Source organism: Microcebus murinus, chromosome 3 (genome assembly GCF_040939455.1).
Source record: "Microcebus murinus isolate Inina chromosome 3, M.murinus_Inina_mat1.0, whole genome shotgun sequence".
Taxonomy (NCBI): Eukaryota; Metazoa; Chordata; class Mammalia; order Primates; family Cheirogaleidae; genus Microcebus; species Microcebus murinus.
The window spans coordinates 83,379,256-83,399,868 of record NC_134106.1 but is presented as its reverse complement, the minus strand read 5'-3'; the positions used below and the strand labels follow the sequence as shown (position 1 = coordinate 83,399,868).

At 36.4% G+C, this 20,613-nt stretch overlaps 1 protein-coding gene across 1 annotated transcript in view; it reads right to left on the bottom strand.

Moving 5' to 3' along the window:
* Window positions 1-255: 255 nt before the first annotated feature.
* Window positions 256-20,613, bottom strand: part of MRPS9 (mitochondrial ribosomal protein S9) — a 56,920-nt gene continuing 36,562 nt past the window's right edge. Inside the window, exons 6-11 of the mRNA XM_012737664.3 lie at window positions 13,195-13,280; window positions 12,266-12,341; window positions 9,690-9,858; window positions 8,606-8,714; window positions 5,333-5,502; window positions 256-2,475 (exon numbers count right to left, since the gene is read on the bottom strand). Of these exons, the coding sequence (XP_012593118.1) occupies window positions 2,384-2,475; window positions 5,333-5,502; window positions 8,606-8,714; window positions 9,690-9,858; window positions 12,266-12,341; window positions 13,195-13,280 (702 nt within the window). The 3' untranslated portion in view covers window positions 256-2,383. The remainder of the gene's footprint in view (window positions 2,476-5,332; window positions 5,503-8,605; window positions 8,715-9,689; window positions 9,859-12,265; window positions 12,342-13,194; window positions 13,281-20,613) is intronic.

Here is a 20,613-nt window from a genome sequence, read left to right as displayed (position 1 = left end):
AGCAGCTGGTGAGGGATCGGACGGCGTCCACTGCAGTCAGCTCTGCACTGGCCCGGAGGCCAGCGGCATGGCAAGACACAGCCCGTCATCCACGTCTCAGCGCACCCACGCCATGGGGAGGAACCACTGGTCGCTTTTCTCGTGTCAAAGTGGTAAAAAAGCATGCTCCGACAGATACAGGCTAAATCAATGTTGCTGACCAAAACCAGACACAGATGATTTCGCTGTAGAATGACTGCTACGTGGAAAGAATCATTTTACTATATAAAGATTTAATGTGCACATACATGACTCCGAACACATCCAACTTTTTAAAAACAGAATTCATGGAGAAATCAGTAGTATACAACTTTCTACATAAAGGAAAATTAAGCATTGAGGGTCTAATTCTTGAAGCAATATTTTTACTTAATTAAAATAAATTACATTGAAATGGATTTTAGAGTACCCCTGTTACCAATTGCCTTTTCCCCACCTCAAAAACAACCTACTGCAAAATTGCATTAAAATTAAAATGCATACGTTTCTTCATTTAAGGGATTTTTAGGAATCCTATAGTAAACTCAATTTAACACTTAGCTGTGACTGAGGAGTCCAGCTCCTGGCCAAACACCTATGTGCAACCTTCCAGGTTCAACCATAGTCAGTGACCAAGGCCATGCCTGGTGGGCTTCACAGAGGCCAAACTGGCCTCTCCACACCTGACCTGTGCAGTCAGCGCCCTCTGGGGGCTCTGGGGGACTGCGGTCATGGACTTGGCCCACTTCCCCGCTGCTCACACTCTTCCAGAGCGTATGTGCCATCCTGACCAAGTGCCTTCATCAGAGGTCTCCATACCTGTTCCCCTTGGCCTGGTCCTTCCTCAGGCACTTCTGCTGAGGCCCTCTGGGAAAGGGGCAGCTTGAAGACACTTTTTTCCACATCTGTGCAATTGGTCAAATAAAGAAAGTGTGGTACATGTACAAATGGAATACTATTCAGCCTTGAAAAAGGAGATCCTGCCACTTGCTACATCGTGGGTGAACCTGGAGGACGTGGTGCTAAGTGAAACAAACCAGCCACAGAAAGACAAGTACCGCACGATCTCACTAAGTTGTGGCATTTAAAAAGTCAAACTCATAGAAGTAGAAATGGTGGATACTGGGGCAGGGGCTGGGGTGGGAGAAATGGGGAGACGTTGGTCAAAAAGAAGTTGCAGTTAAGTACGGTGAATAAGCCTAGAGATCTAAAGTGCAGCATGTGGACTACAGTTAACCGTACTGCACACTGGAAATTTGCGGAGAGGATATTTAGGTGCTCTTTCCACACGTGCGTGCGTGTACACAGTAACTACGTGAGGTGACGGATATGTTAATTCACTTGACTGCAGTAATCACTTCACACTCTGTGTATCAAAACATCCTGTTGTACACCTTAAACATTAATATATACAATTAAAAAAATTAAAAAATACAAATGGATCCAAACGGGGTGGGGCACTTTCCCCGGTGTGGGCTTGCTCGGCCATCACAGGCCCGGCTGTGGTCTGCACCAGCTACGCCCAGCCCCGGCAGCTCTGCACGCAGACACGCACTGCTGAACAAGACCTCTCACCTCTTATACTGTAAAATGTGTCACGGGCAAACAACAGAACCAAGAGGAAGAGTTCTAGATTAGCCGGAGCATTAAATGAGCAACGTTCTGGCTCTGGTTGGTTGCTTAATCTTTGGGGTTGCTTTCTCATCTGCAAAATGCAGTAACTCAACTATAATTTGCTGAATCGTCCTTTTAAGTCTAATATGCCAAGGTTCTACGTATGAATTATGTTCCTAAAACTATCTTCTGAAAAAGTTTAAAAAAACAAAGCAGCAGAATAAAGCTAACATTCTTTCTTTTTTATTTTGGCTTCTAAATTGTGCTTTGGTGTCTGCACTCAGATATGACGCAGTGAGATACAAGTTTCATTGAGTATCTAGAAAATAAAAACCACATTTATACAGATTTAGCCCAAGAGCTTATAAAGTAAAAAAAAAGTTTTGATTTTTTTTCCATTAAAAAAAATGTATGTATGTGGTACAAGTACAATTTTGCTACATGGATATATTGCATGTGGTGAAGTCAGAGGCTTTAGTGCACCCACCACGGGAGCAGTGCACATTGTACCCACCCAGCAACCTCCCATCGTCCACCCCCCTCACACGCCAGTGTCCGTCATTCCACACTCTGCCTCCATGTGCACACATTTTTTAAAAAAATTTAAATGGTCACCTTTACAAAGCGGCATTTAATAATAAGTCTTCTCACAACTCAAAAAAAATTTCTGATAGTGCCACCCTCGAGTGGGTCAGCCATACGCCAGGCACGCACATACAGCTCCTCCTCCTCTCTTCCTGTGAAAAAGGCCTCAGCGCTTCTTCCAGGTAAACTTTCTTCGGGCTCCCTCTTGGCCTGGCTTCTTCCGTTCTCTGACTCGGGGATCGGTAGTCAGTAGTCCAGCTGTGGCATGAAAAGAGAAGCCTTTAGGAACCATGGAAAATGCATGCTGCCAAGCAGAAAAGCAGGTAAACCTCATGAATTTATTATAGGTACTGCTGTCAGAGAAAAAACTAGAAGAAAGTAACCAGATTCATAATAATTTACCAGGATGGTATAAATCTCATGACAGCAGTTTACTTCCACTCTTTTAGAGTATTTTCCCAACTTCTGAGACACATACCAGTGACATTATTTGAATTTGCTTTCCTTATCCTATAAGAGTTGTGACTCGTTTTTCGTTTTTAAACTTGTTCAACGTACGATAAAGCTGCTCTAGTGTGGGCAGTCACTATTCACTGGTAATAGAACTCACCCGACATCCTTATTATTGCAGAGGTGAGACTTTTAATGGAGACAAGAGGTAAAGAGGAAAAACTTATTGTATGGTGCAGTACGAGGAAGTACACAGACACCATATATTAACAGTATACATGAATATGCATACACATACAAATATGACTTGTCAAACATATGAGAAAACAAACTTTTATTCTAATTTATGCAATAATATTATTTTGGTATTTTGTTTCAGAATCTAAAAAATAAGTTTTAGAGTTATATTAGCATGAGCAGTTTCTCCTAGAACTGCAGTCCCCAACCTCAAGGCCTTGGACTGATAACTGGTCCGTGGCCTGTTAGGAACCAGGCAGCACAGGAGGTGAGTGGTGGGTGAGCAAGCGAAGCTTCACCTGTATTTACAGCTACTCCCCATCACTCACATCACCACCAGAGCTCCGCCTCCTGTCTGATCAGTCACTGTCTCCCATCACCCCCAGATGGGACAGTCTAGCTGCAGAAAAACAAGCTCAGGGCTCCTGCTGATTCTGATTCTGCATTGTGGTGAGTTGTATGATTATTTCGTTATATATTACAATGTAATAAAGATAGAAATAAAGTTCACAATAAATGTAATACACTTCAATCATCCTGAAACCATCCCCCTGTTCATGGAAAAATTGTCTTCCATGAAACCAGTCCTTGGTGCCAGGTTGGGGACCACTGTTCTAGAAGAATAAAGTCACTTTGAACTGGGAATTTCCACTCTCCTAATCATCAGAAGCTACTATGTTTCTAGGCAATTGCTGAGTTACTCTTAGCATATGGTCCACATGGGAGCACCCAGTAGTTGCTGGAGCCATACTACGTCAGTAAAGGCCACAGATACCAAGAATACTGCTGATGAGAAAGCTCATAAATTGCTTTTATAAATATAAAAATAGTCCATCATTTTTCTTTGTCTTTTTTATTCTTCCAGTGCAGCACTTCTCTTCATTGTATACAGGGCTTTGATATTTTATAGGGGTCATTTAATGGCCATACAGCAAAAGAAAACTTCCATCACCCATTATATACCCATAAGCTTTAGTACTTACTTGTACTTAAAGGGCATGCATAGAAGAAAACAACAGTATTCTGGACAAAATACAGACAAGACTTGTCTAAGTTCTACTTTAAGTTGTAAGTAATAATGCTTTCTTCCTTTCATGTGTGTATAGCTCACCCAGCAGAATTGTTTAGTAAGGTCCTATAAAATTATTTTAATGACTAGGCATGGCAAATTGCTTATAATCAAATGGATTTTTAAGAGATTTAAAAAGCCAAGTAGTGGCCGGCCGGGCACGGTGGCTCACACCTATAATCCTAGTACTGTGGGAGGCCAAGGCGGGAGGATTGCTTGAGCTCAGGAGTTTAAGACCAGCCTGAGCAAGAGCAAGACCCTGTCTCTACTATAAATAAAAAGAAATTAGCCAAACAACAACAACAAAAAGAAAGAAAGAAAGAAAGAAAGAAAGAAAGAAAGAAAGAAAGAAAGAAAGAAAGAAAGAAAGAAAGAAAGAAAGAAAGAAAGAAATTAGCCAGGCATGGTGGCGCATGCCTGTAGTCCCAGCTTCTCAGGAGGCTGAGGCAGGAGGATCACTTGAGCCCAGGAGTTTGAGGTTCCTGTGAGCTAGGCTGACGCCATGGCACTCTAGCCCAGGCAACAGAGTGAGACTCTGTCTCAAAATAATAATAAAAGAAAAAATTAAGTAGCATAAGCCATAGGCAGTGCTTATGTTGAACCCCAGTGGTCTGCACTAGAGGGCAGGGGCCACGGAGACCCTCTTACTTGGCCAGAGAGAAGCTTGCAAACTTGGAGGCACTAAGTGACTTGCCCAGGGCCACGTAGCTGGCTTATAGCACGCACAGTTCTTTCTTTCTTCTTTTCATAAATAGCACAAAGATAAACTTCAGCTTGAATCTCCCCAGTTAAATTTAGGAATCGGCTACATATTTGTTTTCATACTATTCAAGGACTCCTGTATACACACCCAGGTGAAAGGGTCACACAGAGCGAGGTAAAAGAAAATTCAAACTAACATCACAATGGGAGAAATGAAAATCTCCAATAATTTGGAAAGAAGTACTTAGGGCTTTATCATTAACCAAACAATTACTACAAATTTCTATCATTAAATAAAAACAACCAATTGGTTTCTTAAACACAACTGAGCTAAGAGCTTTGTTAAGCTGGTCAAAAGATTATGCACTAAGGTCAAAATAAACTTTGCCTGACCTTGAGACTCAACATTTTAGTAGGGCCCAAATAATCATCACTGGGAGTGCCCTGCTTTTCTTTTTCTACTTCAAGTTCACTTGTTAAAAATCAAACCTGAAAAACACTGTTATGGTTCTGTAGCATGAAAGAAGCAGCCAGCAAACTGTAAATATTATGTGTTTAACTTGGTATTCCCTCACTAATTTCAGGTCAGTAGTACAAGAATCAGATAAACACTTGCAGCTAGTATCAGGCCACCATGCCCCTCCCAGCTACTCATACCTTGTCTCATCCACTCAACCTCGTCCTCGGTGACGAAGCTGCACAAGGCTTTTGCCATCGCCAAGCGTATTGCTCCAGCCTGCGCCGACCTCCCGCCCCCTGAGACGGTGCAGGTCACATCGTGTTTTCCAAGTCGGTCAAGGAATTGAAAAGGGAACATCAACTGTTCTCTAAAGCATATCATAAGTAAATGTGGTTAAATTTACTGTAAAGGTACATGATTATATAAACAGTTGACATTCAGAATATTTGTAAGAGCCATATTCTGCGTGCCAATGTGATACTTTTCATACTTCTCAATCAATCCATTATAGCAAGACACAGGAACACTGATATTTCTGACATTTAGAATACTTTGCAGAGAGCTGTAAGGTTTATTTCTCTTTCCTTGGGTACAGCAATAACCTCATATATGGAGTATAGCAATACACTCTGCCTTACTGTTTGCTGTTCCCTTTTACCTCACAAGAATTTTGCAAGACTTCTCTCTGGATTCAACAATCAGATATAAAATTAATAGGTCTTCCCAAACAATTTTCAAATACCATTTGGATTCATAAAAGAAAGCATATGATAATGTAGTTGCGAATATACAATGTTCAACTTGAAATAGTTTTTGTAGTCATTAAAGCCACATTCAACATCCACTCCCCCGAAACACATAACTCCTATTACAGTTCTCTCAGTTGCAGGGTCCTGCTCTCTGCTTGGAGCCAGATGACACCCTAGACAACCTCAGTCTGGCCAGCTACCTCGGGGGCAGTGAGTGCCCATGTGGCTCAGGTAGGCAACACAGACAGAATGTGGCCCTGGTCTTTCTTTCACTCAGCTGAACAAGTATTTATTGATCACCATTTTTGTGCCAGGTATGATGTTCACCATCACCTTTGTCAAGCACTTTGATTTTGCCTTAATATCTCTGCTAAACTTTGATTTAGACAAGTCCATTTACATTGCATTTGCTTACTTTGTCTGACATTGTAGCTTTCAGGCCCAAAATAAAGCTTAATATAACATAGTTAAGCTGAGAGATAGATGTAGACAGGACAGGATGGATATAGACAGGACCTTCAAGTGCTACTCTTTGCACTACACTAGCAAAATAATCACATGCAGAAGAAAAAAAGTTGTAAGTTATAAAAACAGCACTATTAAAAGTAGTAGCCATATCATCATAACTAAAGGAAATTTAGTAGGGTGGTAAGAGACTGGAGACCTAGATACTGGAGAGGCTAAAATTGGAGGATCACTTGAGCCCAGGAGTTCAAGACCGCAGTGAGCTATGACTGTGCCACTGCACTTCAGTCTGGGCAACAGAGCAAGAATCTGTCTTTAAAAAAAGAAAAAGAAAAAAAAATTAAAATATTAAAAAAAAAAAAAGAAGAAAAGAAAGAAAAGATAATTTAGACACTGATAATCTAATTCCACTATTGCATTTACCTCTTAACCAGTCTGGCTCTATTACTCTATACTTCTAGTCATTACATTATGAAATCTATTTTTTTCTAAATTTTAGTCTATTTATTTATGTAAGTATTTATTAGAGAATCTTAAAATTTTAGGAATTAAGACAGATACGTGTCCCGAAGAAATGGCTGTCCAGAAAAGACTCCCCTGTAACTTCACTTCACGTCACTAATCCACTTAACTGTGTGTTAGACAAGGCAGAGAACTAGAATCAAGATCCCTGATTCCTAGTTCATTAGTCTTCCTATTGGTCAACGGTCCCTTCACTGATGACTTGTAAACTCCTGAACTGATCCTGCCCTAAATCCCTACAACTATTTACAAATGATGGGAGGGCTTGGGAGCCCAGGCCCACCAAGACTAGCCCTAAGCCTCCTGAGTAGATAGGAAGTTTCTTGACAATAGGAATCATATCTTAAATAGCTCCGATATCTTCACAATACCCAGAACGAGACTAGGCACATAGATGATCCTTAACAAATGCTTGTTGAATTCAAATTGAAGAATAAGATCTAAGGATGTAATTTAATTGTGATATTAAGTCATAATGGAGACTTGCTGTTAAATCTTCATGTGTTATATTTGAATATAAATTGACAGGCAGGTGATTGTTTAAATGTCATTCCTTCTGCAGTTCCAAAGCTGAAATTAACATTCCCTGTAGTATGGGTCTCTCTCTGGCTTTTCCTAAGTGAAATAAGAGCTTACTCCATCCCTTTCCCTGTGAGGATAATAGCAGAATTAGTTTAATTTATGTTAAATAGAGTTAAGAGTGGGCTACTTCTTGACACAGCCCCACACACAAATAAAACAAACATACATTTCTTACAATAATTATTCTGTACAGAAGCTTAAACTATATTAGAAGGGTCCTCTTTGCCTTACATAAGCATTGGGATCAGAATAGCTTTTGCCCTTTTAACCTTAAATAATATAACACATTCAGGAAACAGGAGAAGGATTAGGAAAAGAGGAAATAATCATACTGAACTTCTGTTACTTGTGAATAATGACAGAAACTACTGGAAAAATGTAACTGCCTCAAGAAGAGGCCTTTATATAGTGACTCACAGAGAGATTTAAGATGAGTATATTTAGAGGATTAGATGAACTGTAGTATATATTTATGATTAATGTCTACTTCTCCATGGGATACAAAGTTTAAAAAATAAAACTGCTGTATTTAGCACTGGGAACTAAGCAAAGCCTGATGAACTCTTATTTTAACCCATAAATGCCAGGTTTCTTTGCTTGCTCAGTATGTACAATCACGTTTCTCCGAATAAAAACAAAAAACAAAAAACCCAAATGATAAAGCAGACGTTTTCTAATATTTATGATCAGGAAAACACAAATTACAAGAAATCTGCTCGTACTTTTCCTTACCTAGTGGCTTAAGTCAGCTATAAAATCTAAGCTTGGTTTTTGTGGTGGTTGTTTTGTTTTCGGCACACCCACACCTAAACTAGAAGGTGGGAACCTATTTTTCTTATACTTTGGCAAAATCTACATTTTAGAACATCAGGTATACTTAAGAATACTCAAATTCCAGTAGGATCTCATGAAAAGAGGAAGAAGAGTCAATTAATGGATTCTAGATAGGCTTTTTTAAAAATCTGGAAGCTACATAAAAAACAGCAACAGTTTCCATTTAGCTAGTTTGATATGTTACATTGGTAAAGAGAAATAATCCTCCAACAAACAGAGATAGAAAATCATAAGCCATCTACATTGATCATGATGTATTATAAAGTATTAATATACTTCCTTTAAAAATAAAAATCAAAACGAATACCAAACACAAACCTGTCCTGTAAGACCGGGAAGTAAAGCAGATAATCAATTCCATTTACTTTTATTTTTCCACTTCCATGTTCATAAACGATGGCTTCTGCCTTTGCAGTCTTTCTTTTACCTTTAAAAGTATAAAATTCATATTAGCAAAAATCTTAAAGACCAGTACTGTGAGACAGGTAAAACTACTCTACAATTTGTTTTCCCAGAATATACAACACTCTACCTAGGAAAGTTCTATAACTATTACAAACCAAACAAAGAAAATAGGTAAACTACACTACAACAGACATAATAAAGCTTATTGTGAGGTAATTTGTTCTTCCATTCCATTTTAGAAACACTACAATGATTTTAAATTAGTTTCAACAACCAACTAAGTAATTCATATTCGTTTACCTTACTTAAAAAAAAATCTAATTTACATAGTGTTCTTTTGTAATCAATAGGAATATATCTAATAATATAACTTTTAGAAATATATGAATAGTATGCTGAAATATAATTGGTAGAAATGAAAGAAATGTTCAGGAAAGGTCACATTTCTTTGAAAACACTATGGTTGTTAAAAATGACAAAGGAATGATATTAAACTTTTTGAGAGTTTTGCAAATATATCATTTAATAGGTCAATTCTTAATGGTTGGACTATGTCAAATGTCGGAACATATACAAGGAAAACATGAGTTGAGGACCTGAAGTTTTCACATGTTATATATTTGTATCTGTCACGCAGATTCACTGAGCATTTTCATTTATTGAGAAGAAAGCTTTATTACATATATTTTATGGATTCTACTGGTATAAAATATGAAAGTAAAAAGATTTAATATAGATGTGTAAAAATAAAAAGTGTTAATAAGATTGTGTAACTGTGCACCCGCATTTTTACTTGGGACACTGTACGGTTTTTAAAAACTTCAACAGCATATTAAAAATTAGGAAATCCAATATAGTAGCAGCATAAATAAATAAATAAATGAATGAATAAATAAACAGAAAAACTAAATGGATACCAGAGAGCAACAGCAAATAAAAATAATTGTAGTTTTTCAATCTTCACTAAATTTATTTTCTCTGCACGGAATGTCATTACCTTCACTTCTGCTAAAGGCCATTCCCTGCTCGTCATACTGCACAGGTTCAATCAGCTGTTTTTTTGATTGAATAGTTACACTTCTGCGAAACCTCTGCACAAATTCTTCCTCAGCAGCACCACACTGCAATGTCAATAACTTTTCCAGCAGCTGAATGAACTGCATATGCTGCAGACAATAAAAATTCATTAGAAGATGCAAGTGTAATTGCATTTGCTAAATTTTTTCTATTTTTGCATACTTGATCTTTCGAATGTTGCTTTTCTTGATGAATTTTGACAGGATGACACTTCTGCATCTTCATGCTGCTTTTCAAACAGCATGCAGATGCATCACTTTTCCTGTGTATCTTTAGTGCAAAATCTTTTCTTTCAAGAAACAAAGAGATTTATCATTCAAAGAAAACTCAATTTCTCTGTATTATGATTATGAAACTGAGATTTAAATTCATTTTGAAAAGGTATTTAGATGATCTTCAAGTGTAATTTCCACTCTTTTATTAGAACTGTATCAAGAGGAACTTTATAAATAATTTCCAGTAAGTTATGTATAGTAAAATGGAAAGAGTTTGATTTTGAGAAAATGTACCTCTTAAATTATATTTCATAATACATTTGGCAAATATATCTTTGGCTGTTCAAGCTGTGTTACTTTAATGTTTATGATTTCCTTTAAAACCGAACAATCAAGCTATTTAAAAATTCAAGAGATACTTGACTTAAAGGGCAACCTCTTGAAATAAATTATCCTTGCTCCTCTGTGCATTTTTTTTAATAGTTCTTGAACATGTGATTAGAAAGTAAACAACTTGGAATTAACCCCTTAAAATTAGAAGCCAGAATAATCATTCTAAAGTGTTTATGGAGAAGGAAACAACTATTACTTGAGATCTTTAGTTAATACAGATTGTGAAACCCAGTTTTTCTTATTTATGTTTTTTGCCAACCGTAAAAATCATACTCATCTTAGTCACCACTGCCTTTATAGTAAAGATCTGACATTAACACTTTGAAATATTTAAAAAAGTCTCACCAGTAAGATTAATAGTAAAAGAACTGCTGCAAATACAGCTTTATGTAGTAATAAAAGGGAAGGCAATTTTCTAAGTAGGAGTCCAACACTTGGCTGCCTATGGTGCCAGGCTGACAGAGCTCCATGCATCCCCTCCAGTCACTTGCTTAGGTGTTCTGTGCTTAGTTATTTTCTCAATTCCACCTCACACACTCTCAATGACTACTGTTGTACCTACAAAGGGGCACCACAGGTAGGACACAGCCTTGCTTGTGAACTAAGTTTAAAATTTAAGAAGCCCATAACCACCATCATCTCCCTTATCTCAATATCAGCTATAAACTTCATTTCTTCTGATACCTACTACCCTAAATATGGAAGATTATAATATATAACATGTTTTGTTTTCATGGCTGCATTCCCTTATTAAAGTCCTTGGGATATTTCCAAAGTGGGGGGAAAACCCCACCTGAGTTGGAAAAATCATAAGCAGAAAACAGAGGACATAATAAAATGATACATTAGTGAAAAAGCAAAGAGATTTTTCAGTTAGATTTAAGTGCAGCAATACTTAGCCTGTAGGATATTAGAAAATAAATCCAAATCTACCACTAACCAAATGCTTGACACTTTGTATAAGCAAGTGGTAACCTTTCCAAATCATTAGTTTCTCTAATATGTTAAATGAGAAAAAGAGCAACTAAAGTACATGCATTAAAATCTATATGGTGGCAACACACTAACAATGTTAGCCACTGCCATGGAAGAAAAAAAAACCCTTCTTGGAACAATTTGTGAAATTTATCTACACTCCAATCTTCAAACTTCCTCTGATAATATTGGGATATAGTAGAACATTTAACAAAATAAGAACACAATGAAGACCTAAGGCAGGGACACAAATTTATAGAACATGAGATTTACCTGGAAAGTAAATGGATTCCTGGATAGTAAATGGATACCTAGAAAGTAAATGGTTCCATTCACCCATGGATTCCTGGGTGACCCCCTAGAGATTCTGTGCCAGGTCTAGTGTGAGGCTTAGGAGACTGTAGTTTGTAACCAGGATTCCAAGCAATTCTGATACAGGTGGCTTGCATATGCCAAGATGAAAACCACTGACCTTACAGACAGGGCATACAAGGTAAGGCAGGAAGCAGCACATTGCATGAAGGTAACCATGTGCTGCATCCCTTTTCTACTTAACCTGTAATGGCTCCTTACACTTATCATTAGCTTGTAAAATTAGCTATTGGCCTTACAGAAAGAGATGAAAAATGACATCTGCTGCACTCCCCTAAAACAACTGGCAGAGGACGTGAGGGCACTTGTAAGAGGAGGATCTGGAAACTTGACAAGTCACCTTCCTGACCACAGGTATGGTCATTCCATGGCAGAAAGCAACAATGAATGTGTTAAAAAAAAAAAAATAAAAAGAAGAGGAAGGAAAATTGCCTTAGGAACACCTGCCACTGAGGAACATTACTATTAGGATCCCAAATACAGCAATTGTCTGCATTCTTATGGCACAGGTCCCCTTAAATTAAAAAGATTAATTACTCACATCTTGATCTGACAGTTTTTCCACTAACATTTCTTCTAGTTCCTCCTTAATCAGCCATCTGCTGCCAATCAGGTCTCTGTTAAAATATCACATATATTCTTTTTAATTAACCATGCAATTAGTTATATCACAAAAGATCCCACATATAGTAGGAATTCATGATTTGAAAACAAGTTTTTATATTACATAGCAGTAATTTCATCCAGGTAAGCTACTTTTAAAAAATATTATTCCATTTCCTCAATCTACTTTAGAAAAGACACCTACTCTAGCAAATGTTTTGTTTAGAGAGTTAAATATGCCACTATGGAACTCATTTGAAATTAAAAGCTGCCAGATTTCATAAAGATTAAAATTTTGTCTGTATTATTTATTTCAAAGGAGATGCTATAGACACAAAGTTAACCTGTCAGTGGACTAAGGTAATAAAAGGTAGGAGTGCATTTACAACTTAAACAAGGTGTACTCAAAGATGTATGTCTTTTGTGTAAGAGAAAATATGTGAATAAGTAGGCCGAAATTTTTAACACAGATTGCTGTGGTTGGTGGATCTGCTTTATCTCTGTTTGCTAAATAGAAGCAGAAACTATGAAATACAAAACAAAACAAAACAAAAACAATTAAAACATGCAAATGCTAAATAAACATGCAGCTATATACATGAAAATTCTGAGGACATCATCCCATCCCAAATATAGTAATTAAATATCATGTAATAATATATCAATCTGGGATAAGTGACATAAAAAAGACCTCAATTTTTGCTTCTTCCCAAACAAAAATCATCTACTATTTTGAATACTAACTTTAATGATTAATGCTAAAATACTAAACAAATTTTAGGCTTTAAGTATGCCTAAAAAATATCAATACATAGCATGTTTTTAGTTCAAATTTTACATATATTTTAATGCAAGAAAAGAACTTACCTGGTTTCAGTTTTTTCTGGAAGTAGATCTTTGGCTTGCAACTGATTTTGATGTTTTTCTAGTTTGAGTAACTTTTCATATATGTCCTACAGCAAATAAAATATACAGTACATGCTAAAATAAGAGAGATGGAACATTATAAGTCATGATCTAATTTATAGTTTTCCCCTGTGAGTTCTCCTTATTTCTAAGGGGGCCTCCTCAGAGAATCCAGCTGCAGAGTAAATAAAGCTGAAAATGTTTTTAATAACACTATTTCTCACTCAAACTAAAAGATGGTAGAGTAATTTCAATGAGAAGTTTATATCATACATCACTGCACACTTAACTTTAACTGATTTTAAAATAACTCTACAACTCCACTTCAGTGAGGCTGGTTAAAAAACAACAACAACCCCCCCCCCCTATATTTTTCTTAGAGTTTCAAAAAGACAAAAAAATTTTCCTTAAGAAAAATCAGAATTTATATGGCAATATGAAGTTTAAACTTAGAGAATTACCCAGTAAAATTTACGGTATTTATAGCTGAACTAATCTAATACTTAAGTCCTCACCATGTATGTAGTTTGTGTCTTAAAGAGTTTTCTATTATATTTATTTTTCAGTATTTGATTTCTTTCTGTTAATTTACTTTATAACAAAGTCTGTGAATATGTGTCACTTGTTAAATTGCAATGAATGTAGGAAAAAGTTCGCCAGTTTGTTAGGACTTATAAAAAGCAATAATCTAGCAATAGGGTTATCAATAAAATAAAATTTCCAGGCAATGATTTTACAAGCAGAATAATGCAATGGTTTTCCCCAATATTTTTCATTAAGCAGACAATTTTTTGAGGACTAACACCCAATATGTTTGTATTTATTCATTTATAACTTATATATAACCTACTGCACTAATACCTAATGAAGAGATAGCCACTTTAAAAGGATGAGCTAGAGATGACATAAATTACCCCTTTTTCTGGTAATCATGATAGCTTCCAATATCATTAACTAATGTCAGAAGAAACACCTTGTTACTGATAGAGATGTCAATCCACATTTCAAATAGCCTTAATAATTTCAAGTTTGGGGGGGGCAATTTCTTGTGGGCTCTGATTAGACAGCCATATTACTTCATAATGTTGCTGATAAAGTTTGTTCTAAGAGGAGAAATGTCCCTTTGCAATTGTCACTGTATTTGCTAGTGCTTGCATTTTAGTACTATCTTCATTTTGCAACCTCTTTTCAGGAATCCATTTCTCTCATTGTGAAAAAGAATGCAAACAAACAAAAAAAAAGAGAGAGAGAGAAGAAAACAAAGAAAGAAAGAAAAGAGGATATATAAAGACAGTCTTTGGGTTTCTACAACATAAATATGGGTGAGAAAAGATGAGATGATACTGAATGGGTTGGACTTCTCAATGAATAAAGATGTATACCTGCTGATTTTCTTCAGGAAAAAAAAAAAAAAAAAAAGATGTAAAAGTTCATTCCTTCTGGCTGGAAAGACTCATAAGAGTGTTTTTTGTTTTATTTTGTTTTTCATTAAGGGTAATAGAATTGATAATTTAGAAGAGAAAAGAAAAAGCAGAGAGAAAAAGAAGAAAAGTAACACTTAGAAATTATAAAACTGGGGATGAGCTAGACTCTACCAGTAGCCATGAGTATCTCACACTGAAAGTGAATCTATCACTCTATCAGTAGTTCCACAGGTCCACTCCCAGACCAGCAGCACCCCAGCCTAGAATGGTTGGAAAAGCAAATTCTCAGGACTTGCTGACTAAGAACCTCTAGGGTGGCATCCAGGGGTCTGTTTTAACAATGCCTCTGAGTGATCCACATTGAAGCTTGAGAGCTATGGAGAATCTAGTTCAATGCAACAGCAAAGGGCCAAAGTTAATTTAATACTAGTATCCATATTAAGTGTAACTGTCCCTACAACTACATCCCAAGTATAAATCCATCACCTGTAGCAGCAGAGGAATCTATCTGACAATATAAAACAAAAACCCAACTGTCCACCCTAAAAAAAAGCAACAACTAACACGAACCATCCACATATAGAGTATATACCTGTTACTCAGCTTACAATGATATTTACAATTTGTCTCCCAAGAATTGGTAAGCCTCATTGATTGTGGTTTGGGTACTTTTAACTTATTTTTAAAGGCTAAAATACTGGGTTGTGATTCCAACTGGATAGTATATAGAAAATTTTCTATGCACCTCTGTTTCTATTAATAGAAAACAACTCTCAAATGCTCTGATGGAGTAAAATAAAGAACCCCCCTCCCCTCAATGAATCCTCCCCACTTGGATGAAGTGGATAAACATGGGCAAACAGCATGTCACCGTGCACCTAGCACAGCTTCAGCAGGCCAGAGGCAGCCACACTGCTGCTACCCCTGGTCGCTCTGGTCTGGGGAACTGCAGCAAGCTCTCAGCTGCCGGGGCCAGACTCCTTAAGGTACTGAGAGTGCAAAAGTCAGAGATGGTATATCTTTCAAATCTAGCTATAAATGTATGAACTTATGAGAATACCAACAACAGTAAAAAGATACCCTCTTCTGCTTATAAGGGCTTACTTAATTTTCTGGAATAACCAAAGCAACTATAATAATAACAATAATCGATCTGCCTGATATGTAAGTTTCAGGTAAAAGTTTAGGCTGCTAAATTAATCATCATTTTTCAATAACTTTTGAGAGCAATTTTTACTTTAAGTTCATATTTTGCTTCAAATATTCTTCCACTATGCCATTTCCCTCTAGTGTTATATTTAGATTCATATTTATACATGGTGCAAGTAAAAAAATCAGAAAAAATATGGAAAACAACCCATGAAAAGTATATATCGGATTTTAAACATGGTAAATTCTATTTATTTAGGGCAAATGCATACAACTTGATGATTGTAACCCATCAAATCGTTAAGCCCACTCCATACTTTTTTTTTAAATAAGAAAATATATGTAAAGTATGTACTTAGCACAGTTCATAACCTATAGTGATGGTCAAGAATGATAGCAGGGGTGAGGTGTGGCTTTCAAGAGTCAAACAATAGAAATAATTTTACTGGTGCACCAGTTCTATTTATTCTTCCTCTTTTGCATAATAAAACCACTCTTGAGATTCTACCTTGGTTAGAGACAACCGTTCTCTGGAAAGTACATTCTATATCTTCAACTCCCTGAAGAGATGTGTACTAATTTACATCAAAAAATTCTTGAGGGTATAAAATATGCCAGGAACTGTCAACATCACAGATTATCACTAGTAGCTTCTGGTTTATTGTTAAGTTTCCACTTAATTTTTAAGGGACACTAGAGAATTAGTATGACCCCATCTACACTAAGTTTATATACTGTATTTAATAGTGTAATTTTCAAATATGACAGGAATAACCCAGATGTGAAATGCTGAATCATTAATCACAGCTATGATTAATATTTCATAAAATCAAAGCAAGCCTATCCACCCCTCGTGTCATCAGATTTCCATAATGTATGAGTCAAATTTAGAAGGTGCCTAATTTGAAAATACCAGATGCTCAGGTTGCAGAAAAGAAATGCTTAAACTAAACCCTTCCAAGAGCATGAGCAGTATGATTTTTAGTATCCTTCTAAAATCTATTTTGTTTATATTAATCATGTGGAAATTTCAATTTTAGGAAAGGTAAACAAGTAACATTTAACATGGGGAAGTTGGTATAGACAAAGTCAACTGTATTTTGGTACACAAAATAAACAGTAACGAACTATTAATAATCTTAATAGTCCTTGTCATCTTAGATACTAGTTCAGTAATAGTAAAGTAATTGACTTCAAATTTGTTTTTGTTAAAGAAATCACAGAAAATCAATTTCCTTAAGAAAGAAGATTACTTAATAATCTTTTCAATTTTTTGGCCACTGGCATATACAAAATCAAATCAAAGAAGTACAAATATAATTCATTTAGTATTAACTAAGAGAGAGGTTTCTGTTACATATCTATATTTCCAAGTGATATTTATATAGTTCTATTGCAGACCCCTGCCATTAATTTGTGAACATGGCACGCTATATAGTTTATATATATACATCATGCAATGCTATTTAACATAAAAAGGAAATAGTTTCATAGACAGGTCATATGAAAAAGAACTCTGGGGAAGTCCATACTCAGGAGTGATGACCTGAAAGTATTTTGTAACATAGAAACCCTATATTCTTACTACTCAAATTAAAATCCCATCAATGATATTATGATAATAATTATACCATTACAAAAGAAGTAATCTGATTAAAATCAACATAGAGACAATAAGTTGAATCTATCTTTAAAAAATTAATTTTCCTAATTGGTATACTTAGAGCATAACAGATATACAATGGTAATTATTCATATGGGTAGAAAATGTACATTAAAGATACCTCTAAAACAGCAATTTCTACTGCTGAATTAATTACTAAATTAACTCCTGCCCAGAAAAGTCTTAAAATAGCATGCAGATATATTTCAGCACTAGTCTGTAGCTTTTTTAAAAATAAGTACTTTACACAGCTGTAGTTATTTAACAATACCTCACTGAGAGAAGGGTCACTATTTTAATTCCATTTTTAAAGATAAGAGCCCTATATCCAAGAGTCCCCCACAGGTCACAAAGGGGATCTAGAAGCACCTAAACTAAGTAAGAATTTTGTGATACTCAGTCCCCAGGGCTTTTGCTTATTGAGTCTGGAATCTTCACGTAATGAAGCAGCACTCTGGGTCTACTGTCCTCGTGCTATAAGAACTCAAGTTACTAAAGTCATTTAAAATGAGCTGGGGGTCTCTAAATAAGCCAGGAGCTTCTTTCACAAGTCAAATGAACCCTGTTTACGCATAAGTTATAAGGATTAGAATTACCTGGTTTTCTTCCACATTTTAAACTTTGTTTTCCATTTTTTTTGGTGTAAATTTGATCTGTGGCCATGTAGTTCCTTCAATTTAAAGAAATACTATGAAAATACTTCATTATTTACTGTAAAACTAGTCCTAAAATATAAATGAAGTTTCTATATGATGCTAACTTTCCAGTGCAGTTTTTAGAGCTACATACCTCCCTTATCTTAAAGATTGGGGTAAATGGAGCTTTTGTAAAATTTCGATAAATGCTTAAGGTATTGGGGCAGATACCAGTCCTAAAACTAGGAAGACTATATTAACCTTTATTGAAAAAAATTGTTTAAGATGAGTAATGCCTACAATGATAATTACAGAGTGTTTTCAATATTCTGTACTGTAGCTTTCCCAAGACCTGGTTTCATGGGACATTAAAAGGTGTTCTGGATAGAAAGGTTCTGGGTTTACTCCATTTGAGCAGAAGCAGGTTAAAGCAGTATATTTATTTACGGACTTCACAAAGTTTTGATTCTGCTACGTTTCATTGCATTGCATTAATACAGAATATGCAACATTCCCAAACTAAGGTCACTTTAAAGCCCTTTTCTTTTTTTTCTTATTTTTCTTATTTATTTATTTTTTTTAAAGCCCCTTTCTTGAAAAATATTTCATAACCTGTGTTCTGCAGAAAGCACTTTGGGAAAAGCTGCCTTACAGACATGACTTGGCTTGATGAATCATGTTTTACAAAAGGGTAAGTATTTTACAAAAGGTAAGTATTTGACTTCGGAGTCAAATAATCGCCTCCCATATTGAGTTTTAAATGATTTTCAAAAAACTTACTTTTAGTGAGTGAATTTTACTTTTTTCAGAAACATGTAATGGTATAAACAGTAAACTTGAATTTACATGTTTCTTAAAATTAAAAAACCTATACAAACTGAACTGTGACAACCAAGATTACAAATGTCTTGCTGTCGAATGCAGCCCACTGTTCCCTTTTGCCACCAACTTGGTGGTCCTGGACAGGCTCAGGCTGCTGCAGGCAAGGGGTAGCCCTGGCAGGGTTACTGCCATGGACCCAAAGGGCAGCCCACCCGCCGGCCTAGTCCCTACTGCACTTCCTTTAACTGCGCACATGGGGTCTTCTCCCAAGTCTAGACCTAGGCTAGTCACACTGTAGTCACTCTGCTGTACAGCATTTCCTTTTTGTAAAGATATCTATATCCTCTTTAACAGTCTTCCCTTTCCTTTACATGTTTGCTCTGTTGTTTCGGGAAACTTCTTTTATTCTTTCTCTCTTTCTTCTTTCTGCTCCAGAAACCTAAACGAAGTCCTAAATCATGTCTGAAAAGCATACAAGTTCCACTGGCTAAATGTATTAAGGAAATGGGAAGCCACACGCTCTGGGCAGAGTCAGCCAGCTGAGCCAGCGCCATCAAGCAGGGAATCCTTTTTACGTACTCAATGACGCTCTGCACAAACTCATGAAGTCTCTTATGTCTTTTTACTTAAACTAGTTTTTATTATTTAAGACATTATTTGTTATTACCGTTTTATACTTTTTCATTATATATGTACATCTTCTTAGTGATGCTATAAAATAAATGAGTTTTTATGGACTTTTCCAGAAAGCTGAAGACAGGTGGAGCATTATAATCCATAGGAAAATGGGAATCCCAACTGACCTACAAATGAACCTTTGGAGTGTGCTGCATTTATGAAGAGTGAGAATCCCAGAGATCAGCAGGGATCCCTTTGCTTTATACTTTCCTATAATGCTTCTGAATAGGGACAATAAATTGCATCTTTCAGCTCATTAGTCTTTTTCCTCAAAATCCTCCTCACTTTTCCACAAAAACTGAGAGGGACTAAACATAGGTCAATTGGAAACGGTAGTCATTAAACATTATAAACTGACCCTAACTGTAGGCTGCATCAGGATTGTATCCCATTAGTTGCTATGAAGTAATACAGAAGCTTAATATGCAAACAGACACCAAATACTAAAAAGAAGATTTGGCATCATCACAGAAGATAGGAAAGGTTAATCGACATCAGAAGGGTCTCCTCACACAACTGCACACAGGCTCTAGATCTGTTTTCTTGTCAAAAAGCTTGGCCAATGGTGGCTGGGCCTCACTCAATTACAATTGGTCAACGATGTGGGAAAAACAGTTTGGCTTAGTGTCAGTTACCCTGTCATATGGGGAAAATAATTATATCAACAAAAATAAATAGTAGCAACAAGGTTTCATTTCCAAGTCTTTAAAGCCTGCCAGTCTTCGGGGGTTACTTCCCACACCGCAGTGGGGGACAGGAGCGAGATCGCCAAGGAGAGAAGGGGACAGCTATCCCCCCTCCACCACCACCAAGAGAAGACAGAACAAAGGAGAGAGCAAACATACTATAGCCTCCAAGTTTCACAGCTGGGCTTTATAGGTAATGCCCAACAACTACAAAAGCACTACTATAAGTTGAACAGTGACAATCTAGTCACTATTTCAAAGTAACAGGATCTTGGGCAGATGCTGGATGATGGTGATTTGTGTCATCTAGAAAATGAGACTGG